Below are 25540 nucleotides of genomic sequence, written 5' to 3'. Positions count from 1 at the left end.
AAAATCAGCACATTCAATTTAAAAAGCTAAAATACCCAAGACATTCCCTTTAACCCAGAGATCCACCATAGCAGGTGTTTGTCCCTAGCCCAGGACTGTGGTTGCGATGCAAGGCGTGCAGTCACTCGGCTTTCCTATATACATTATATGCCGTCCTCCCCCCATCCCTCTTCCGGATTATCCAGAAGTGTGGATGTGAAAAGAAAATAAGCAGCGTCTCGGGGGTTTCATTTTCTCCATGAAATCCTTTATTTATCTCTTTTGTGTCTGTAGCTGTAGAATTTCCTCTTCCCAGAGAGCAGCGGCGTCCCAGAGAGATTGCGTGATTCACTGACATGCATTGTGAACGATCATCAAACCTTCCATGTATAAGCTGTGACCTTGCCGAGAGTCCATTAAACAATAATTACCGAATTGCAAATCATTAGCACTACGTGAGTGACCCGATAAACAGTGATTCTGAGGAAGCTTTAGTAACGGCTGGCACCCAACCAGCTACTTTACCTGGCTAGTAAACTTCCACAAACAGATCATTAACACTGCTTTAAACCTGTTAATTATGGCAGGGAAAAGAACGGTATTGCAGTTAATCGTTATTACACAGGTTAGCATGCCCGTAACAAATAGCGCCGTCACTGTCACCGCCATTATCTCTGTATTAATGTGTGCGACAGCCCGTCTGGTGTGCAGAGAAATTGCTCGCATGAGGCCGGTTTGCAGCTGAAATATATATGTGCACTGACACCATGTACACACGTAGAGAGCGAACCCAGCCACAATTTATACGCCGCTCAATGGTATAGTAAGCATTTCTCTATTAATAACATGTCTCAGCCAACATGCCTCAGGGCGAAGCACAGGTTTTATATTTTCTCCAAACTGGTAAGGACTTTTTCTGTTCTCATTACTGCCCCCTGCTGAAGAAAAATGGGAAAAGAGAAGTGGTAGCGAAAACTATGTCTGGATCAAGTGTATTCATCCATTGATTTGACAAACTATAATGAATAATATATTTTGCTACCCATTAAGGGCAAAAATATGTGTGCAAGAGTAGGAGAGTTTATATCTAACCTTGGGTAGCTATGACTTAAAATAATGTCAGCAGGGTTTCACTCACAAACTATTTGTATGCCTATGTAGAGCTTTCAAAGACAAGTCCAGCGATACCTTTACATGGCCAGTACATTTCTCTGATACTGAAAAATCAGTGTTTGAACTGATATGCAAATGAGGCTGAAGTGCTATGTGAGATCTCAAGCCTCTGTCACTCCAGCTCTATTCCCTGCCCAGCACCACCTCCTCCCTGCCCAGCACCACCCCGGTCTTCCCCCTTACACTCCCGCTCTCCTTTAACTCGCCATTCCACGGGTGAGAGTTTCTTCACCAAACATTCACATTCTTGGACTTCCAGGACGATACGTTGCCATATAAACTGATCTTGTTCGTAACGGTGAGGAGGCACTCCTGCTGTTGTCTGTACTGACCGGCGTAACTCAGTTTGACCGATGGGGGGTGCAGGGACACTTGGATTCCCAATGTCCGCCTGCCCGGTGGCTTCAACCGATAGTGTTCCCTCGCCGCCTGCACTGGGGACTGCCGGTAATCGAGTGCTGGGGCTCGGAGGTAGAATCAACAATTCTTCTTCATCCACATCGTGGCTTGGGGCAACTGTGACAGGACCCTCTCTAGAAGCAGGTGATCCTTCTTCATCTTCGTTATCTTTAGACAGACAGGGCCGCAGCATACTATGGTGAACCACTCTGGTAGGGGCTCCTTCAGCCCCCTTGGGTTGAACTTCATACACAGGTCCTTCAGCGCCAACCATGCGCTTCACTCGGTGCAGATTCCGTTCCCACCGCCTACTCAATTTGCCTCGGGGCCACCTGTCTCCAACCAACACCCGCTCCCCGGGCCTCACAGCTGTCCCTCGAAGAGGCAATGTCTCATGATGTTTGAGCTCCCGAAACTTTTGTTGCACCAACCGTCGGAGGGTCTGCAGTCGATGCCGGTGTTCCCAGACCCAGGAAGACATCCCCGTCCGTGGGTAGTCCTCCTCGGGGTCCAGCTCTAACTCAGTAATCTCTCACCCCTTTCGCCCGACCAGTAAGGTATAAGGAGTGAACCCGGTGGTACTATTCACTCGGTTGTTGTAAACCCACACCAGCTCGGCCACAAACTCAGGCCATCGTACCTTCCGATCTTCCTCCAACGTGCGGAGCATTTGGATCAGTGTCCGATTAAAGCATTCACAGGCCCCATTTCCTTTAGGGTGGTAAGGAGTAGTCCGTGACTTCTCAATCCTGTACAGCCGGTGCAGCTCTTCCATCACCCGGCCCTGGAAGCAGGTGCCTTGATCGGAATGGATCCTCTTTGGGTAGCCGTACACCCGAATGAAGTCTCGGCAGATGGCCTGCGCAGCAGATTCAGCGGTCTGGTCTCTGGTCGGGGTCACCACCGCAAACTTTGTGAAGTGGTCTGTCATCACTAGGCAATGTTCATACCCGAGATGCGCCTGTCCAACAGTCAAATAGTCGATGATCAGCACCTCCAAGGGGGCAGAAGTCACAATGGTTTGTATGGGGACCCGCTGCTCCAGGGGCTTAACCAGCTCATAGCTCCGACATCTTCGACAAGTGTCTTCTATTGTTGCTCGCAGTCGGGGGTGATACAACAGCCTCTGCAACCACTGAAATATCTTCTCTGGTCCAAAGTGAGCCCCTCGTTCATGAGCCTCCTTAGCCACTACTCCGTCCAACTTCTCTGGGATCACCACTTGCCAAGTGATCCCGAACTCTCGCAGTAGCTGTACCCGTCGGTACACCAGCCCGACTCGCAAGCACAGCCTCTCCCATTGTCCCAGCATTTTCAGGGCCCCCGGGGACAGGGTCTCAAAGCCACCCATTGACGTAATTGGGCGACTTCTTTGTCAATCTGTTGAAGTCGGACCCAGTCGTCTCTTGGCTGCCCTAGCACTTGTTCTGCTGAAGTCTCTCCAATCTGTCCCTGCGCCGCAACCAGCCGTCCCACAAAACTTCGGAAGCTAGGGACCTCATCCGCCTCCAAATCTACATTGCGGTCATGATCAGGCCGTTCATATGTCACTCTGGAAAGGGCATCGGCATGAGTATTCTCTGCCTTATACCGGTAGGCAATCTTATACCGGTACCTGTCCATGCGGGCCACCCATCGCTGCTCCAGGGCCCCCAATTTCGCATTCTCCAGGTGAGCCAGCGGGTTGTTATCTGTTCTCACCAGTACTTCGGACCCGGACAAATACTCTGCGAACTTTTTGGTCATTGCCCAAACAAGAGCCAGCAACTCTAATTTGAAAGAGTTATAATTATCTGGGTTCCTCTCAGAGTCGTGAAGGGAGCGACTGGCATACGCAATCACGCACTCTTTCTCCTCCTGTACTTGGGATAACACGGCTCCCAGACCATGTAGGCTCCCATCAGTGTGGAGTATGAATGGTTGGGAGAAATCCGCATAGGCAAGTATTGGGGCCTCGGTCAGGGCCATTTTTAGGGCACGAAGGCCTCCTCCTGGCTGCTTCCCCACCGAATCGCCTGATTCTTGGAGCCCGCCGGCACTCCCTTAAGTAGCGCCAGCAATGGGTTGGCTATGCGGGTGAAGTTCTTCACGAATCTTCGGTAGTACCCGGCAAGTCCCAGGGAGGCCCGAACGTCCTTCACTGTCTTCAGGGTAGGCCACTCCTGTATGGCAGTCACCTTTTCCCGGGTGGGCCTGACTCCTTCACTGGACACAGTATGACCGAGATATTTGATCTGTTTGCGTAACAGGTGGCACTTCTGGGGCTTCACCTTTAGGCCATGACTCTGTAGGTGACTCAGTACTTGCTCCAGTCGGTGGAGGTGCTCCTCAAAGGTGGCGGCATAGACTATTATGTCATCAAGATAAATCAGTGTCGCCTCGAAGTTCAAATCGCCCAGGCACCTCTCCATCAGACGCTGGAATGTCCCGGGGGTGTTAGTGAGGTCGAAGGGCATCCGATTGAACTCGAACAGTCCCATGGGTAATATGAACGCCGTCTTCGCACGGTCATGTTCGGCCACGGGCACTTGCCAATACCTGCTGGCTAGATCCAAGGAGGAGAAGTATCTTGCCTTCCCTAAGGCCGACAGGGACTCTTCGATTCGGGATAGTGGGTAAGAGTCTCGTACTGTACAGGCATTCAGTCGTTTATAGTCCACACAGAACTGCAGGGTCCCATCATTCCTCCTGACCAGGACAATCAGGGCTGCCCACGGACTCTGACTCTCCCGTATCACACCATTCTGTAACATATGGGCTAGCATTTCCTTAACCTCTTTATACATCTGGGGAGGTATCTGCCGGTATCTCTCCCGCACTGGGGCAGCGCTCCCCGTGGGAATCTCGTGGGTAATGGCTTCGGTGCCACCAAAATCATTCTCATGGCGAGCAAAGACTTCCTTGTACCGCTCCTGTACCTCCTCAACCTGCTGCACCTGTCGAGGTGAAAGTCCCGTCAATTCCTTCGCACTAGCACGGTGGGATTCCGGCGGCACGGAGTCCAGGGGTCTCCTCGTACAGCGGACAGCTGTACCACATCAGGTTGCACCAACTTCTATGGCATTCCCAGAATCTGGCCTATTTCCGCCCTGGGAGGGAGCGTGAGATCACCTTCGCCCAGATTAACGCACCGCACTATAACATTGCCACCCTGGGCGGTGGCCAGAGTCTGAGCCACCAGGAGTCCGGGGGGTACTTTGTCCATCGATGTTGGTTCTATCTGAACTTCGACCCCCTCAAGAGGTGTGCAGGCCCGTGCGGGTAACGTGAGTACAGTTTGTCCTGGCCGTAAGGTGAGCGCCGTAGTTGCTGGTACTATTATTTTCCCAAGGACCTTCCCTTCACTCGACGTCTCCTGAGCCTGGGAGGCTCGGATTAATTGTTGAAAAACCCTCCTTTAGGGGGTTCGTGGGTCCCACCGGTCTAGAGGAATCTCCTTCGACTCACTAATCAGGATTTGCCTGATCTCTGTCAGCACATTCATTCCTAGGGTCACCGGGGGTCCACTTCCAGTTTCCCCTGCGACCAAGACGACTCCTTTTTTTCCCACATCTTTTCCATACACTCGGATCTTCATTCATACCACCCCTGTGACCGGGATGGGTAATTGATTAGCTGCCGTGAGTCTAATTACTGGTCCCCATTCCGGCCGCGCTATCTCTGGAAATCGCTGTTGAAAGTAGGCTTCTGTCATAGTAGTCACCTGGGATCCCGTGCCAATCAGGCAGTGAACAGCCTGACCGTTTATTTCGGCCCAGACAGTCGGGCTGGTGGAAACTAGGTCCTTGGGACTTCCTCTTTTTCTTTCCCCTTCCTTAGGCTCCAGGCTGTGTCCCTCAAGCACGGAGCCCGTTAGTTTAACGGCTGCCGCGACAGGGGCCGCCCTCGGCTTAAACAGCCCCTGGCGTAATGTCCTGCGCCTCCACACTTCCAGCAGGTCATGTCTCTGTTTGTTTAGGGCTGCCTCACTTCTCTACGGAACTCTTCTGCAGGGCGGGGCCTGAATTCAATTCTTTCCCTAACTGGGGCAATCGATCCGGGTATCTCTGGTGTCGGTGTAGGGGTCTTCTTGAGACTGGACCATTCACCCCGGATCTCCTGTATCTCCTTTCGCAGCTCTCAAGCCCATTCCGGTTCAGCTGCAGGTGGGGTGGGTACCTCGTTACTCCAGACCTTTCCTGCCAGGGCTGTCACCCCCATCTCCTGCTCTCTCACACATGCCTCCGCCCCCACTTCTAGAAAAGTCATACGTGGGTTAGTGCGCAGGCGCTCCCGCAAGGCCTGCTTCAGCTGCACATCCCTGAGGCCTGCCACAAACTGGTCCCTTAAGATCACGTCAGGGGGGCCCATTCCCAAATTCCCCATGTCGTCTTTTCTAGTGATATAGGCATGCACCCTCTGTAATGCATTAACATACTACGTCACAGTCTCCCCCTCCTGCTGCACTTGGTGAAACAGCCGTGTCCTCAGCTCTCCTACATTTGTGGGATCCCCATGCATCTCCTCCAATATCCGCACCACTTTTTCTACAGTATCCCGGTCATGAGGAGGGCGGTACATCACGGAGTGCCGGGCCTTGCCGTCCAGGGCCAGTAGGGCTATTTCGGCTTGCATAGCTGGGATCATCGGATGCATATGTAACATACTCCTAACTCTCTCAACCCAGTCCCACAGCATCATATTGTCCCCGGTGAACATTGGAAGATTGCTGAGCATGGCCCCCAGCGGCAAGCTAGATCCAGGGGCTCCCAGGAGGGACTGATCTGCAGTGTCTGTGTCTAAAGACTGCATCCTGCCGACTACGCCAAATGTAACACAGGTACTTTAGATGCAGTGACACAGAAGCACAGAGCAGCCAATACAGGGTTAATAAACAGGGAAAGTTTATGATAACAAGATGAATCTCCACGCAGGGAGTAACAGGGGAAAATATGGGGAAATAGCAGGTATTAGTCTGTAACTGACAGTTCACAGTTTAACTAGATGTAGCCGAGTCAAACCGGTAACAAACGACAGTTTTTTCACTTAGCTGGCTTGCATCTCCTACAAGGCAGTTGCCAGCTAGTGCTGGTGACGCTATCTTCAGGCTTCCCCCCCACAAACAATGCTCTGTCTTCTGGCGGCAGTGGGCGGTCTCCAGTTTGTCCCGTTGAGCCCCTAGTCCATAACATTACACCTCACTTACTCGGCTCCACGTCTTCTGGCGGCAGCGGGCAGTCTTCAGTTTGACCCCCTGAGCCACTAGTCCATAACACTGCACCTCACTTGCTCGGCTCCATGGACCCTGCGTCTCTTCTCCCTCTAGCGGGGCTTGACCCCAACTGTCCACTCCCTGCTTTTCTGCGCAAAACTCCTTTTTCTCCCTCTTCCTAGACACGCTTCCTGCTCCCCGGTCACCTGACTCCTGTGCTCGCAGTCTGTCTTCCCCCTGCAACCAGAGGCATGGCCCCGGCAGTTCCGGATCCCTTGCTCTGAAAGTACTTACACCCCGGTCTTCCCCCTTACAGAACTACAGCATGGGTTCTACATTGCTTGACATATTACGAGCCAAAATTCACAGGGTCCTGGAGCGGTTATGACCTATGGAGGACTTAAACCTTTTCTTGCCCTTTGTAGACTCATGTTATATGCCAGCTGAGCCTTACCGCTAATCTGTTTACATGCTGTTGAGAGCTGCTCCAGCACTTCTCTGCCCTGGGTGCCAGAACATCTTGTACCACCACCGAGCATAAGACTCTGGAAGTTTTCTTGGATTCAGTTTGCAATTACTGTTTACCCTGTACAGATAATATGCAGTTAAAAGACCCAAGTTATAAAATAAGACACTTAAGTAAAAGAGGGAATAGAAATTCTCCCACCTATCTCAGCTGATAAAGTACAATTGTTTTTTTTTTGTTGCAATGCAGAGTAAAGCCAAAGCCCTTCCAGTATGTGGCACGGCGCACAACTGTCATGCTTAATATCACTGTGTGACTGGCTAGCAGAGGAACCCGTCTCATCACCAGTGACAAGTGAGCAGGATGAGATCCAGCCACCTGCCAGCCGCTATTTCTCAGACACCGAGAGCAAGATCTGCCTGTTCCAAGCTGACATTAATTATGCCCGTGTGCAGAAAGCTGGGGGCCACAATCTTTCCTTCCTCTTGCAAGTCACACACACTGCATTCTGCAGACTCAATTGGAATGGAAGGCTCTGACCACTTGAAACTATTGTCCCATCTTCTCTTTGCAACTTAACTAGACTTGGCCTAAATAAGAAGCCACTGACAATCCTTCCAGCCCCGCACAATCAGTGCACAAATCACATTACAATAATTGGGATGACTTCTTCCTAACTACCCATACCTGCAGCACTGTCCGCATAGGACTCCTATTAACTAGGGACTGAGTCTTATTATGTCTCACTACACCAGCCACCTGAATGCTCATGTTTAGTCTTCTCATATTTTATAAATTACATTTAATTGGTTTTAGGACCATTATCTTACATTATTTATTCGTACATCAGAACAAAAGAGCCTGTGACATAACCTGAGAAGATTGGGCAGGGTGGGGATGACAGTATGCAGATGTAGTATACTTCTGTGCACCTTTCCTATGCAAAAATGAAGTCCTAAAATGAGTGACATTCTGGGAATGAAGTAGTACATGTAAAAAAAATTAGCATTTTTCTTTTTTTAAGGTGACACTGCCCCTTTACTAATTCATAAAGTGCAGAATTCAGATGACAGCCCTGATCTCTGAGAACTGAGGACACTACATGTCACTCATTTAGTCACATTGGATGCAACTTCCCGTTGAGTAGATTTGCTGAAACATGGGGAACACGGAACTTACCACAAAACTCCATGTTTCTGCACTTTACTATGAATTTTCAATTAAAGGCTATGAACACCTTTGCCATGAAAATAATGTTTTGTATATATGTTTGTGGCTAAATTTTGCTGATGAAGTTGCTTTAAGTTTCAGTCTGCAGTCTTCATTCATTAATTTATAGACTTCCTAATATGCAGTTTTATCCTGATAGACAATTGCAAATTTTTCTCTTGTGGGAGTGTCTCTCCCAGTAATACATGCTGGATGTGAGGTCAGTGTGTATCCTGTGTGCTGCTATCTTCATTAGCTTATACATCAGCACAGCTTCTATCCTGCACTTATTTCTTCTTAAAGTGCTTTTCTCATTTTCTAGAGCATGTTTTCTCTGCCCTCCATGAGACTATACATGCTTTACACTTTCTCAACTCTGTAGAGATGTGTATATAAACCCCTCCACCTCTCTACTGCTATTTCTAACCTGGAAAAAAAAGAAGAGGGAGAACAGAGAAAGCGATCAGAAGTGAACACTGGCTCGGATGGATTTGTAACATTTTTTGCAGATCACTCAACAAGATAAAGGACTTGCAAACACTCTGCAGCAGCAAAATTGTAGAAAGTTTTCTTTAATGAGGACTATTTAGAAGGCTGCTAAACTTTGGATTTAGAAAACAATAAATAACAAAAAAGTTTCCCCATCTTGGCAAGGAATGGCATATGTGGATAAGTTGCATAAAGCTTGGTTGGAAGAGACATTGCACATGGAAACTTTTATAAGAGCTTCCAGTGTTTCTAGAAGAACTGCCGCCACTTCATTCTAGCAATCAACTTGGGCCCACTAGGTTAGACCTTTATTAGTTAGCAAGTGGTCACATATCCTGGTCATATGCTGTAACTTGCTTTGGTGAGGAAAACCCTTCTTTTCCCAGCTTTCTTTTTTTTTTTTTGTGCCTTTCAAATCCTATAAATCCTAAGATTAAAAAAGGAAAGAAAAAGCCATACTCGTGCTGTTTTTTTTTTTTAATACTATTGACCCACAAAATATGAATAAACCACAGCTGTGGAGTTGGAGTCTGTGTCCAATTTGGTGGAGTCAGAATCGGAGTCGGTATAAAATGGACCGACTCCAACTCCTAAAATATATAATAAATTGGGTACTATAGTTCAATGCAGTTTGTGGGGAATATTTTTTCATAAGAATTTGGGAAAGTTATGAAATGTCCTATAAATGTCTGTCCTATTCCTGATCTAAGGATCTGGACTTTTAGCTGAGATGAATCTGTTCTATAGTAAATTTATCACTTAAACATGAGCCATGTATGAGGGAGTCGGAGCCGTGGAAGTTGAGAAGTCAGAGTCGGAGGTTTGGCTTACCGACTCCACAGCCCTGGAATAAACTGATCAACTATTCTCACAAATGCATTTTCTATACTTTTCTACAATAGTCTAATAATTGGAGTACATTCCTGGAGAAATTTACACTCAAAAGTGGCGTAAATATTAAAGAATTTGTCTGGCGGGCTTCAACACGCCCCATCTCAGCTCCACCAATTTTGGCAAAGCTGGCTGGGACTAATATAAAACGGACAAAAGTTGCAAAATTTTTGAGGAACTGCAAGTTGCACAAAATTTTTTGCAAAATTGAAAGATGTTTTATGCCAGAATTTTTGTCAAAAACACCTTCATGAATTGGAACCATAGTCTTTTTTTTTTTTTTCAACATCATTTTTATTTGATTTTTTCAAAACATAAATACATAACATACATCTAATCTGGTACATAGAGAGGTAAGAGTGCCCGTACACAGACTCGGTCTATAACAACTCTATTCACATATTTAATTGGTGTAACAGATATAACAAACAACAAAATGAATTAGTTGACAGTATGTCTTATATCTCATTGAAGCCATTATGAATAATTAATGCATTTATATCTATGCCAGAAGTCCTGGCCCATTGATTGTTCTCCTCACCTTTCTCTTCTCCATTTTAAGTTAAGCGAGGTGGACTTAAGTTATTTTTGAGATCTTCTAGTATATACCATGCTGTAGATGTAAAGGGTTCTACCATTTTCCTTTTGTCCTCTATTGAACAGCAATTTATAATAAACTGTTTCCATTTTAGAAGGAATTTGCCTGCTTGCTTCTCTTTATTACATAGGGCGTCTTGTTGTTCTACCTCCATGTAATGCTTCATTTGTGCTATTAGTTCCTTAATGGGGGGGATATTGGGATCTAGCCAATGTTTTAGGAGCTGTTTTTTCGCCAGTATAAGCCAGGTATGTAGTAGCTTGGGGGGACTCCCTATTAAATGGTTAGGGTTGTTTATGTTAGTCCAAACATACAGCAGGGCTAAACATGGAAAAAGGACATATCCTGGACCCCATGTGGTGTTAACCATGTCAGCTACCTGGTCCCAATAGGAAACCGATGCAGGACAAGACCAAAGGCCGTGTAGGAGGTCAGAATGTGGATATTGGCACTTGGGACATGCAATTAGTCTATTAGAAAGTGGGTCTTTTTTGGTAGATTAAAGGCGTATATCGCACCATGCATGATTTTGAACTGAGTTTCTCTCCACGACTCATTTATAATATGTTTCCTGAATATCCTCCAACCCGTTCTAATCTTCTTGGGGATATCTACATCATCAAATTGTTGTTTCCAGTACTTAAAAAAAAGGTATCTGGGTGTGTTTCCACAAGGTTAGGTTTCATTGATGAATATAGTGTAGATATTGAGGGGGTACCCTTTGGAGATGACAGGATATTATCCAGCTCGTTTCGGGAAGTTTCAAAGGTAACATCTCTTAAGTTAGCCATGACGGAGAGTTTGATCTGTTCATATTGGAAATAGTGCTGTGGGGATAGTTTATATTTTCCAAAAGATTCTGCACATGTTAGCCATCTCTGTTCAATTGGGTGAAGAAGGTGAGATATGTTCACAACACCTGCTTGTTGCCATTTTATAAAGAATTTATTTTCACTACCTTGGGGGAATTCTGGGTTGTGCCACAACGGAAGGTGTTTTGAGATTCTGAATGAAAGGCCATATTTTTTCCTGACTGCTTTCCATGTAGAGATAGTATCTCTAAAGATCACGGACTTCTTGATTACTAAGGGTAGCGAGGTAAAACATGAGTGGAGGAGAGCTGTTAAGTTGTAGGGGGATGCATAGTCAGAATCTAGCGAGTAGTCCGAATATGTATGTCTTTTATGAAGCCTATTATATATCGAAAAAGGCAAGCTAGGTTGTAATTTCTAATGCATGGAAAGTTAATGCCTCCCTCTTCCTTGGAGGCTATCAGTTTATTCATACTAATTCTAGGACGTTTTCAGGACCATAGTCTTTTAAATTATAATTTTTTCCTGTGGGTTACATTGCCAGAGACAAATCAAAGCTCACATGTGTATTTTTACCAACGACTCATTGACATCCAGAGTAAAATATGGCCTTAAAATCCAACATTGATTTTTGTTATGATATTTTAAGGGTGTAGGGTGGCTGCCGGACACATAGTGAATGGGAGATATGTATCACAGAGGTGGTTGTCCTCTGTGATGTAAACCTAGAGTAATGCTCTAGTACACATAGTACTAAAAGGGGTTAATCGGCCATGACAGGGCTGGGTTTAATGTGAGCATCTGAAGTGTGGGGCAGGACAGCTGCTCACCATATCTCCACCGCTGGGTGTGGTTCACATTGTAAAATGTTTGTCTCACACATGCTCTGTGTGTGGAGGTGTGCAGGCCTCCAGGATTATGTACCTTTGCTAAAGGCCTGAGAAGCTGGACTGTAATACAAGCGGGTGAACCTACACTATTGTATGGACTGTTTACTTTATGTTCCACTTTATGCCGGAAAAAGGCTGTCCTGGGAAGCGGTTTATGAGAAATGAAATAAACCAGCTGGAATTTTTAATAGAAAAGGTTCCGGTGATACCTCATCCCATTCCCAAGTGAGTAGCATTGTTACAAGGGGTATTCCCATGTTGTGGCATATCATAACCTTATGATTGATATGGATCATTCAGAACTCTGGGACCTTTGGCTTATTTCCAGCAATGCAATGTGCAGGAACTGTAACAAAATCGCACACACATACAGTATATCAAGGGTGTTATATACAAGGTTTGTGTGTGGTCTTTATCTGTGTAGACAGATACTTCTGCATGGAAGTTGCATGCACAAAACTTTGAAAAGTTTGTAAACAAAACGATTTGTAATGTCGCTTCATTTTTTTTCCTTTTTTTCATTTTAAGCGCATTTGAACAGAAAATGGTTTAACAAAATATTGCTTCCGTTTAAAAGTGTACATAGCAGACAAAATAAAAAAAAATTGCAAAGCAACGAGTTTCTCTCGGCTCTGTATGGCCCTGTTGGAATAGGAGTGAGAATAGCAGCCGCGAAAATGATAGAGTCTCCACTCCCCAGTGTGTACTGTCAGCAATCTCTGGACATTTAGTTTAATCATTTAGCAGGACAGAAGTCTTTGTTGGTGGCCTAACTTATCAACCTACTGGTCCACAGTGGCATAATGTGATCTTTTATTTTTTTTGGTTGCCTCGTCTGCTGATCTCCCCCTTTTCTTCACTTAGCTGATACACATGACATGGGGCTAGTGCTAAACTGGGCCAATAAGGGCAAGTGCGGCCCATCCTGTATACATTTTGATACCTTATGGTTTGCCACACTGTACTTTTTTATAGGGTATACTTTGATGCTCCCCAAACAATAGCGAATTAGTCATCCATGCATATTATTACATCACCTAGCTCTGAATGATGGCTATGTATAGGTTGAGGCTTCTCCGTCACATAGGAAACTGCCAGACCAAATTCATTTAGAAGACTCACAACATTATTTCTGTTTTTAAGAAGGAAGGGGCCAGATGACCTCCTAGACTTATTTCAAGCACACTATTTATTTTGGTAGGTGCTTTGTTATGGAATATAATGGCTTGCAGTTACTTTACAAACTCTGGCGTAAAAAAAACACAACGTCGGCTTAGATAAAAACTAAGCTTGGGTCATGGAGCCCCACTCCTCTCTGCTCAAAAAGAAAATCAATGAAGAAATAAAACAAGTCACCGGGGCTGCGGCTCAGAAAGTCTTGTTTCCGGATTGAGGATTGATTGCCATTTGCAGAAAACAGATTGTATAACTTTTTAGGTCCCTTAGAATAATGCCCCGATCACAGGACGGTAATGGTTTATTCCAGCTTTATCCAAACACAAGGGGAAAAAATCTCCTTTACCGTAAATGATTTTCCTTTTTTTTTCTCCCTCTAAAGAAATGCCAAATTATATGCTAGGAACAATGGCAAGTGCAATTGTGCGTCGGCTTTTTGTTTGTTATTGACAAGTCGAAATCTTCAAAAGGCGAGATGTTCAGTTTTTCTGCGTCTGTGCAGTTAACTCCTTGTTTTGCATTAAAACATTTCAGACTGAAAGGAGATGTTAACCTGGTAGTTACCTTCATACCTGGGTACAGTAAAAAAGTAAAGTGGTCTGCAGCTTGGCCGGAGGCACGATATGACCTCTAATCTGTAAACTTTTGCCAATCGGCATTCGTTTGAACACCTGTTTACACAGGCAGACCAAGGCAAATGATGCACAGATTCTAGATCGCTCAGTGCAGTGGACTACCATGGTTCTCGGCAGAACGAGTACTGTTTACACAGCATGATGTGCTGCCGAGAACGATGATCTTTTGCGCTGCACAAAAGATCATTTCACCCAATGAATGAGCGCATTGTTCGTTTACCGGGTAATTGACAGCCTGTTTACACGGCAAGACAATCATGAAATGAGCATTTTCAAAGATTCTCTTTCACGATTATCTTTCAGTATAAATACCCCTTTGCTCTTCAGCTTCAGCGGAACTACAGCCCCTATCATGAATTTGCAAAAATAAGAGTAATCCAATAGCTGAGAAAACAATAGTAGTAATTATTACACTGTTAGCTATAAAGAAAGGCTGCTCTCTACAGCGCCACTGCAGGAGAAACAAAGTATTACACAATGTCTATGGAAACCAGTCAGTGGGCTGGATGTGTAATGTGCATGCTGGCTCCTCCAGTAATAGAGATTTTCTTTGTATCTGCTCTCAGCTCCAGATAATTGATGGAGGTCCAAAAAATAGGTTGTCTTCTATTAAAGGGGTTGTCCTAAGGCTGGGTGATCAATATCAGGTTGAACCCCCCAATACAGTAGCTTTGAAAATCTCTTTAAGTGAAAGTGCACTAATATGATATTTGAAAATGGGTTTTCTTAACCTGACAACTCCTATAGGTCTTTAAGTTGTCATCTACTATAAAGTTAAGGGGAACCTGTGACGGACTGATCTGTGGACAGCAGGCCCGGACTGTTAATCTGCCTAATTGGGCAGATGCCCGGTGGGCTGGTCTGTTAGGTCATAAAATGGGCTGCCTGGCTACTATTGTCAGTGTACCATTGTGTATCAGTAAGTCATGCATTCTGTGTGGAGTCTGAGGTTATCTGCTTATCTACTTATCTTTATGGTAGGTAAATAAACAAATGACTGGACAACTCAGAGTTCTAATAGTTTAGGATGGGCAATCCAGACACAGATTTGACTTTGAAAAGCTGGTCTTCTATATTGTGCACTAATTAATAGCTTCCAATGCCTCTAACTGCACAGTATCACTTCTCCTGTCCTGTATATATACACTGCACAGTACCACTTCTCCTGTATATATACACTGCACAGTACCACTTCTCCTGTCCTGTATATATACACTGCACAGTACCACTCCTCCTGTCCTGTATATACACCGCACAGTACCACTCCTCCTGTCCTGTATATACACCGCACAGTACCACTTCTCCTGTCCTGTATATATACACTGCACAGTACCATTTCTCCTGTCCTGTATATATACACGGCACAGTACCACTTCTCCTGTCCTATATATATACACTGCACAATACCACTTCTCCTGTCATATATATATATATATATACTGCACAGTACCACTTCTCCTGTCCTGTATATATTGTGATAAAGCGACTTGCTCGGCCCTCTGGAGGTAGACACAGGACACATGGTTCGGGTAAAACTTCCTGCGGGTTTATTATGCGGCATAAACTCCAGCAGCGTCCCATAAAAGTAAACAGGCCCTCTTGGGGTTAACGGGAAAACAAAAGAGAAAGTACAACAGAGTCTATTAGCAAGCAAGGCTCAGCCTGCTCCAGGAAGCACAGCGAAGTCTTCATCAACACCAGTCCTCTGGTGTTGCTCTCTGGTTTCAGCCCAACACAGCCTTGAGACTTCCTTCTCCAAGCCACACACTACACAGAGCAAACTTTGGAGTATTTAACCCTGCTCAGCCACACCCAGAGGGGAGGTAGGGGAATAGCCTCCCACCCTCTGCCATTCCCATAAAAACACACCCTTTAAGTGAGTTAACCCCCCAGCATGTAACATGCTGGCAGAAAGTTTATTGGTTTCAGTTCACACAGGCTAGCAACCTGTGTGACACATACCTCCCGTCATATATCATACCAGTGACTCTGTCACAATATACACTGTACAGTACCACTTCTCCTGTCCTGTATATACACTGCACAGTACCACTCCTCCTGTCCTTTATATACACTTCACAGCACCACTTCTCCAGTCCGCTTGTTGGAGAGGCGTCAATATTGGTTTAGTATTTTCAATATTACTATGGCCAAATAAAAATAAATATTGGAAAACCTGTTTAAATTGATTATCCCAAGTAATCCCCTCTCCTCTGGAGAGGGGATAATTGTCCAATCGCTGGAGATCCGACTGCTGGGGCCCCCATGATCCTGAGAATCGGAGCTCTGTAGAGCACCATGTAAATGGAGCTGTGGCCGATCATACGCACTGCGGCGCCATTCACATGCGGCTCTTCAAATAACTCCTTTTACGAGAGTGAGGGGCAGGACAAAGTAAAGCAAAATTCACTGATCGGGGGTAATGAGTGTTAGGGTACGTGCACACCATCCGTAATTGCTGCGGATTGCACGCAGCGGCCAGATGTTACAGCATCGTGGATGGGATTTGTAGAAATCCCATGTCCACTATGCGTCTCCATGCTCCTGCGGATCACCCGCCGTCACCGACATGCGTCTTTCCAGACCGCAGCATGTCAATTTCTCTTGCGGAGACGTTAGTGGGGCTTGTGGGGTTTGTGTGGCAGGGCTGCTTTTTTGACCCAGTCCGGCCCTGGTGGACAGTGTGGTATAGAAAAGGAGAAGCTGCGCAGTATGGTTTATAGGTTTGTTGGAAAAGATTAAGTAAAACTTGTATTTTATTCATTGAAATTCCAGGTTTTTGTAGGTATCTGAGTCCAGTGGGCGGTCCTACTAGTGATTGACAGCTATTTCTTCTTGCACAGTGATACAGAGAAGACTGTCAATCACTAGTAGGACCACCCACTGGACTCCTATGCATGCAAACATCAGGGATTTCAATGAATAAAATACAAGTTTTACTGAATTTTTTCCCACAAAAACTGTATATCAATCTTATTAGCTTCTCCTGCTCTTTAACGTCATCATGACAAGTTCCCTTTTAATGTAAAAAGTTTTTTTTTACAGTTTTTTATTGATATCTGTTTCTAGAAAATCCGGGTGACAAGTAGTTTACTTGTCATTACATGTCAAACAGACACCTGAAAGGCAAATTTGACTCATTAGGTGTCAAAGGATGTATTGTGGATGTTGCAGACATAATGAGGGACAATGCTCCTCGATGAACACATCCTTCCAGTTTATTCACATTGTTTATGTCATATTTTGACTGATTTTCAACATCAACAGTTTCCAATGTTAATGGCTGTATTCTTGCTCCAGGCGTGTGAGTACGAGATGTAAAGGTTCATGTGACATGTATTATATCCAGTAGGCTGAATTCTGTATATAACACAACCTTAACGATCCAAAAAGAGCTTGGGGCAACCTAGTAGTGGGTCTGTCAGTAATGAAAATGTATATTTCCAGCCTATACTAACGCTCAAATATTTAGGAACCTGAAACCCTGACATTTTAGAACGTCAAATTGTGTATTTTAGCTTCAATATGGCGCCTGGCTGTAACAAGGTTGGAGCAGGGCTCCACGGAAGCTCAACGATGGCAACCAATTGTCCTTTCATGTAGCTGTGACAGTAGCGATGACTGCATTTGACTGGGGCAACTTGTCTTAAAAAAGGGTGGCACAACCTTTTTTGGTCAAAGGGCCACATTGTCATACGGAACCAATCCGGGGAAGACACTAAAAATTAAAGGGGTATCACTTTCTGTGACATTTATGGCATATCGAAAGTATATACAATAAATGTCTAATAGGTACAAATTACAGGACTCTTACCTTCACCAATTTGCACTCTAATGATACGTTCACATGTTTCTGATGAAGGTTTAGAAATGGATTTTCCTCCTAAATCCACATCCAAAAATGTGAAAATTATTCTTGGAATAAGTTTCCGACTGATTTTAATGATAAAAACTTCTTTAGTTCACACAGCACTGTTTTTTCAGGTTATTTTGATCATTTCCAAGTATAACCAGCAGGAAGCTTATTCAAAGAGTATTTGAAGCTTTTTTTAATGTGGATTTGCAGTAAAATCTGCTTCTAAACTCTCGTAAAAACTGTGTGAATAGGTCCTAAAGAGGAAGAGAAGATGCGTGCACACAGCTCTCTACAGTAGATCATTGGCTTTGTACTTATTGCCTAATGTTTCACAATTCCCATAGACGACAGTGGAGCTAGCCAGAGACACGGAAGGCCACCAGTCTAATTCACATACTGCTTTCTGGAGAGCCATCAGTAGACAAGATCCCATTCTCCTGCTACATAAGGCATCCACAGATGTCTACACCGTGCACCATTAGTATTTGCCAGTCCCTGCTCCTCAGCTACTTACCACTATTCTTCTGTGTGCGGCTGCTCACCTGTAGTTAACCGGTCATCAGGCTTGGACTGGCACACAGGAGAGCAGGAGAATCCTCTGGTGGGCCCCCTCTTATATGAGCAGTACTTGGCACAATATTCTTGAATCACTATGTAAAGACAAAGGCAGCATCTTATTCATGTAACAATCTACTCAGTTCATTGCTATATAAATTTGTGATTGAGGATAATGTCACATTTGCATGTAGCTGAGAAGTGGGGCCCTGGAGTTGGTTACTGGCGGGTCCTTGGCACCCCACTTCGACACTGCCTGTCAGTCAAGCATTTTTCAATCTATATGGTTGGGGCCGCACAGAATGGCATCAGAAGCCACATGTGGCCCCCAGGCTGTTGGTTGTGCACCCCTACCACTCTTGACCATGTAATCACATTATAGCCAAGTGCCCTTCCGCCAGTTTGACTAAGCTCCTCGATCTTAGTGGGAGTCATTCCCTGTGAGAAAAAAAAAAAAAATCTATTAAATGAATCATCTGTTATGAATTCTTGTGGGATATATTATGATAAAAAAATATATACACATTGCAAAATTCGAGAAATTTTGGGTGTTATGGATTGATACATCCAGTATGACTTCTAGAGAGTTAATTAGGCTTCATCTGTGTTTGCAGTATCTGATGGACAGGGATAAGTGGTACATGAATGGTAGTAGTTGACTTCCCACTCGGGGAGAGGAAGATGTAAGGCAGTATTCCTGTTCTCTTTGTCCCTTTTGGGGTTCATTAAATATTCTATGTGTTCTGGAGTAGTGGGAAGGGGGGTGGGCTTTCTACAGATTTATCATTTGTCTTATTGCTCTTTGTTCTGTATGTATTTCACAGCCCTTTTTTCTTGTCTATGCTGGCCTGTTACTACTATAGCAGTGCAGTAGAAGAAATATGTTCTGTATGTGGGGAATGTTTTTTATACAGCGGTTTGTATTTTTATAAAATGTTTAAAGTTTACAATAAAAAAAATATATTTTTTGTAGGAATACAAAATAGGGAACCTATTCTTATACTTTATTGTATGATAAATTTGCAAATCAAAAAGATCAAAAAATATATAGTTTTTAAATTTTGGCCGCGATTCATTTAAATTGGCCTGTCCATACCACTTAATGAATATTATCAATGGGGTGCGACTTCCCAGAAATGCTACTCCAGTCAGGGATTGGAGTAATTGTGTTTGGTCCCTCATTTGGGACCTCAGTTATTTAGCTGGAGCAGAGAGCGTCTGCTGGAGGACCCTTACATCTGTGCCTTCCATGTCAGTTGCACCCGGCAATATCGACAGGTTCGGCCAACACTCTAATGTGTGTGGGGCTCCAACCGACTGATGATCGGGAGAGAGGGCAATCGTGCATGTCTGATTTCAGACTGCCGATCGCATTGTTCTCCCGGAGATAAGCCACCGGATGTCGTATCTATTGGCGGCTGTCTCATAGTGTGTGGCCATAGTGTGCGGCTGCCATCTAATGTGTGTGGCCAGCATAAGATCTACATGTTACCAGGGGGTCCATCTTACAAAAGAGGACTGTCATGAGGAATCTCATTGGTGGCCATTCTGATTCTGCTGATTACTTCCTTTGTGTGATTATTTTGTGTTTGACGCTTTTATGTTTTTATATTTAGCTCTTTCTTCAGTTCTAATTCTCTATATTTCTTTTCCTCTCTCCCCAAATCGACATGATATCCACAGTCCCATCAGCAGCGAGGCAAACAGGACCGTCCATCCGAGCATCCTCCGACCCAGAGTGGTACTCTGTTACCATGGCGACAGCATCGTGATGCTAATGGTCTGAGAAGACAGAAGAGAGACTGGGTGATTCCTCCAGTCAATGTACCAGAGAATTCGAGGGGGCCATTTCCTGAACAGCTGGTGCGAGTAAGTGTCACCAAACTTCTAGCAAATGCCGGATCATTACATGTATCAATGCAGCAGAACACAAGCCAGAAATAGGAATATACCCCTCCACGTCCCCCTGTAATAGGACCCATGATCACCAATGTAAATTACCAAATTAACGCAGATCACCATCCAATAAATATCTCTAAAGACAGAAGATGGCAAGTATAATCCTGCCTGAACTTTTAGAAGCAGATTTGCATGGTTTCCAATCCTTTTCAGGATGATCAAACTTATAAAAGTTACATGGCACAAACTTTTATCTAACTTTATCTCACATTACAGGGAAACAAATGCGCCAAAATGCATGAAAACCTAAAGGGTTAGAGTTTGTCCAGTCTCTTACTTTCTAGTACTTAGGACCCCTGTACTCATTAGGGTAAATTCAGTCGAACCCACTGAGAATCAGCCCACAGTGTAATTTGTATTGGTGTGTATTGGGGGGCCTCCCCAGGGAAGATGAGGGTCGAGAAGGTTGAATTTTAATTAAGGAGATAAGCTGGTGCCCTAATCATTCTGCAGCGACTTCCTCTGCTCTCCCCTTTTGCCGTCAGCTATAGTATATGTATGGCCAGTTTCAGATACTGATGACTTATGCTTAGGATAGATAATTCATCAATATCTAAGTCCTGGATACCCCCTTTACCTATCTTAGAATGAAAAGTTTCTTCAAATTTCCAATATGCACTCTTCAGCATTGAGATTGCAACACCAAGAAGGAAAAGTCGTGCAACGATGGAAATCACAGAAGTCATAGATATGTTACTGATGAAAAACAAAATTTTCAAAACAATTTGATTTACTCGTTATAGAGTAAAATGAAGAAATCCCCGCACTTACAGCCTCGACTGCTATCAGTGAGGTTGTTAATGGTTGTCTGAGGAATGTTCTGCCATGCTGAATGCACTTGAGCACAAAAATCATCAAGATCCACTGCTGGCAGCTCCATATTGCAATTGCCGACCAATGATGTCCCAGATGTGATCAGTGGGAGACACTGCAAACCATGATAGCACATTTAGGTCAAGGAAGGTGCTCACAGGAGCACAAAGCAACATGCGACCTGGGACAGTTTGGAGAAATGACCATACCTGTGGTTCCACCACCAAATGAATGTAACATCGAGCTGTTAGTGTAACTGGAATAAAGACTAAAGGGGTCCAGCTACCCTTTGTTTTTCCGCCATAAAACCTCTTCATGGTGTTGCCCCAGGGTCTCCAGACTAATCTCCAGCTATCGTTGCGTCCTTGAGAAATGTGTAACCCATCGCTGAAGAGGACAGTCCTCCAATCCAGCCTCCAGTTTCTATCTGGAGACTACATGGGCAATACCATGAACAAGCCTTCACGTAGGAATATCACAGTGGTCCTACTGCCTGGATAATAGTGTGGCCAAAGTTATTTTTGGGCGGTGCTTGCCAAGCCAGCACCCCCAAAGCTACTCTCACTTTTATAAAAGTTGGCGGAGCTGGTATGAAATCGCCAACAACTGAAAAATTTCTGTGCAACTATGAGTTTGACAAACATGTTGTGATATTTTGGACATTTTTCACCAGGATTCAGGCGTAGAACTGTATGATAAATAGGGGCCTTTGTGTTTCAGTTCCTCACAAATTTTCAGAACTCTTCTTGTAGTCAGTGGATGAGTACAGTCTTATTTGCTTATATTTAGAGGTGGAAAAAGCTGTTGCTGCTCTCATAACTGACTGCTTGTGTAAGTGTGGCTGTATAGCAGTTTGAAGCTGAGGGGTTTTTATTGCCATTTTACCACTTTTTATGTGCATTTTTTAAGTACATAAAAAACGCATATCCAAAACCTTATTTATTACGGGTTACACAGGTTTGGCGCTGTCGTGTTTGGCTACTCAGTTTTTACAGGTGAAATACATTTTGGAAGTAAGAAAGTGCTGCATTATGTGCACTACTCTGTGGATGTCAGTACCGAATATGATGGCCTGTACCGTACAAAGGTACAATAAATTAACCATGGACACTGAAAGTTGCTTTTCTGCTCCTCTCTCTGCAATAGACTAGTGCCTTGTTTTCAGAAAGTGTACTGCTGCACCCTCTAGTGGCTGAAAATCAATATAACAACACAATGTGCAAAGATTTGCTTCCTATCAAACCTTAAGACCAAGTTCACATGACATTTTACCCTCACGTTAGTGGCTCCATCAGGGCTTATATTTGAAGCCCTTGAAAACAGGATTCTGACATTTTGCTGACGAGACCATGGACTATAATGATGCAGGTGGTGTCACCTTGTGCTCTGTGGGACACAATTTTTGGCCATATACGCCTATTTTAAGCGGACACCAATATGTGGTCAACTGTGTCGTGAAGCCCACCTCAAATAGGCATATATGACTGAAAATTATGTCCAATAAAGCACACAGTGACTCTGTCAATGGCCCCGTCAGCATATACTCCCGAATTCTCTTTTCAAGGGCTTCAGATGTAAGCCCTGTAAGAGCCACTGACGTGAGGGTAAAAGACGATATTAATCTACATTTATTTTGCAAACGAATATCCCATGCTGGGAGTTATAGTTCTAAATGCATTTGTTTGAGGCAAAATTATTTTTGTAATTGGGTTTCATAAAAGAAAAATTTGCACCGTTTGTCTTTTACAGCCTTTTTTCCCCCTGCACATTCAACGTCGATGTGGTCTGTGGTCTTAAATCAACTGAGTGTAGAAGTGCCCCAAAATGCACATATATATGGATATACAGGTTTACTGAGATAATGACTTTTGTGTTTTCATTGGCTGTAAGCCATAATCATCAACATTAACAGAAATAAACAATTGAAAGAGATCCCTCTGTTTGTAATGGCTCTATATAATATATGAGCTTCACTTTTTCTATTGAAGAACTGAAATAAATTAACTTTTGATAATATTCTAATTTTGTGAGAAGCACCTGTATATATTTGCCTGTTAGCGTATGCAAATGTATATAACTATATACAGTATATATAATCTCCTCCCTACATGAATTCCACATAAATAATGCCCCCACTGATATAATTCCCCACATGGACCACAGCTTATTTGCTGCTGGGGGAGGATTTACCCTACAAACGTAAACACACAGAGGGCCAAAATGAAAAACTTGGACAAAGTTGCGGGCCAACCAGAATACAGTATAACGGGCCCCACATAGTCCCCCATACAGAATAATGAGCACCACACAGTCCTCCATACAGAATTATGGCCCCACATAGTCCTCCATACAGAATAATGGGCCCCATAGTCCCCCATACAGAATAATGGCCCCACATAGTCCTCCATACGGAATAATGGCCCCACATAGTCCTCCATACAGAATAATGGACCCACATGTTCCTCCATACAGAATAATGGGCCTCACATAGTCCTCCATAAAGAAAAATGGGCCTGACATAGTCCTCCATACAGAATAATGGGTCCCACATAGTCCTCCACACAGTATAATGAGCCCCACGTAGTCCTCCATACAGAATAATAGGCCCCATGTAGTCCTCCATACAGAATAATGGGCCCCACATAGTCCTCCATACAGAATAATAGGCCCCACATAGTCCTCCATATAGAATAATAGGCCCCACGTAGTCCTCCATATAGTACAATGGGCCCCACATAGTCCTCTATACAGAATAATAGGCCCCACATAGTCCTCCATATAGAATAAAAGGCCCCACGTTGTCCTCCATACAGAATAATGGCCCCACATAGTCCTCCATACAGAATAATGGCCCCACATGTTCCTCCATACAGAATAATGGGCCTCACATAGTCCTCCATACAGAAAAATGGGCCTCACGTAGTCCTCCATACAGAATAATGGTTCCACATAGTCCTCCATACAGTATAATGGGCCCCACATAGTCCTCCATACAGAATAATAGGCTCCATCTAGTCCTCCATACAGAATAATGGGCCCCACATAGTCCTCCATATAGAATAATAGGCCCCACATAGTCCTCCATATAGAATAATAGGCCCCACGTAGTCCTCCATACAGTAAAATGGGCCCCACATAGTCCTCTATACAGAATAATAGGCCCCACATAGTCCTCCATATAGAATAAATGGCCCCACGTTGTCCTCCATATAGAATAATGGGTCCCACATAGTCCTCCATACAGAATAATGGCCTCACATAGTTCTCCATACAGAATAATGGCCCCACATAGTTCTCCATACAGAATAATGGCCCCACTTAGTCCTCCATACAGAATAATGGGCCCCACATAGTCCTCCATACAGTATAATGGGCCTCACATAGTCCTCCATACAGAATAATGGGCCCACATAGTCCTCCATACAGTATAATGGGTCCCACATAGTCCTCCATAGAAAATAATGGCCCCACATAGGGTTGTTGGTTCTGGTGTCGCGGGCCAAATATAACCACCCTACGGGCCAGATTTGGCCACAGGCTGGCGTTTGACATGTATGCCTTATATAATAAAATGTCCAGTCACTATCCTGAAAAACATGTTCAGCCAGGATTGGGGGATGAACCTTAGCCAGTAGGTGGGGAATAATACAATAGACTGACATAATTTCCCCTCACCTGAAACTGGGACATTTCCTCTTCAACTGAGCATAAAATTCCAAGAGACACATATTCCTCTCTCTTACTCCATCGGCACCATGATGAGCACATTGGTCTAAGTATCCTCCCCTGTAACACCTTACTTACTGGGCCCTGCATACCATTGCATTAACCCCCTTAGATATTTATATCCCTAACCCCTCGTTGCGCCACCGCTGGGGTCAGTGGGCCTCTAGGGTGGCAGGGAGACGCGACGCAGGGATTGGACCGCCGCGGTCTCCAGTGGCGTCGGGGCCCAAGTTGGTAAGTATGGCGGGGCTTCCGGGGCTCAGGTTGGGGAGTAGGCCTGAGCTCTGGGGCTCAGGTCGGATGCTTGCCTGGGCTTCCGGGGGAGCGCGCAGGAGGCGCGCACAAGGGGGGAAGGCGCCCCCCACGCTGGAGGTGCACAGCGGTGGCCTAGCCAGGGGGGATGCACTTCATGGCTCAGAGGTGGCATGCCAAAGGGGGGGGGGCGGACCCCTATAGAGATTAAATTGCTAGGGAAGCACAGGGGAAGTGCTTCCTGGCAGGCTCTGGCACTCTTCAGCGATGAGCGAGCAGGAGCTACAGGAGGTGCAGCCCCTGCACCCCCACTCACCATCACCATCACCTCAGAGATGCGGGAAGCGTACAAAAGGACCCTCCAGTGACCCTTCACGCCAACACAGCCAAGGTGACGGCGGGAGCGGACGGTCTGGCAGGTCTTCACAACGTGGCAAGGACTCCAGCGTGGCGTCGACCTCGAAGAAAGAC

General features: G+C 44.9%; 1 protein-coding gene across 2 annotated transcripts in view; it reads left to right on the top strand.

The window, feature by feature from the left end:
• The window catches only part of CDH4 (cadherin 4), a 1143840-nt gene that overhangs the window by 908478 nt on the left and 209822 nt on the right, over positions 1-25540 (top strand). For both annotated transcript variants that reach the window (XM_073683019.1, XM_073683020.1), the window contains one exon: positions 20003-20188. In XM_073683019.1, the coding sequence (XP_073539120.1) occupies positions 20003-20188 (186 nt within the window). The remainder of the gene's footprint in view (positions 1-20002; positions 20189-25540) is intronic.

This window comes from Phyllobates terribilis, unplaced genomic scaffold, assembly GCF_046119375.1.
Source record: "Phyllobates terribilis strain yellow unplaced genomic scaffold, ASM4611937v1 Scaffold_5__5_contigs__length_657084704, whole genome shotgun sequence".
NCBI lineage: Eukaryota > Metazoa > Chordata > Amphibia > Anura > Dendrobatidae > Phyllobates > Phyllobates terribilis.
The sequence above is the reverse complement of the archived record's forward strand: the minus strand, read 5'-3'. Positions and strand labels throughout refer to the sequence as shown.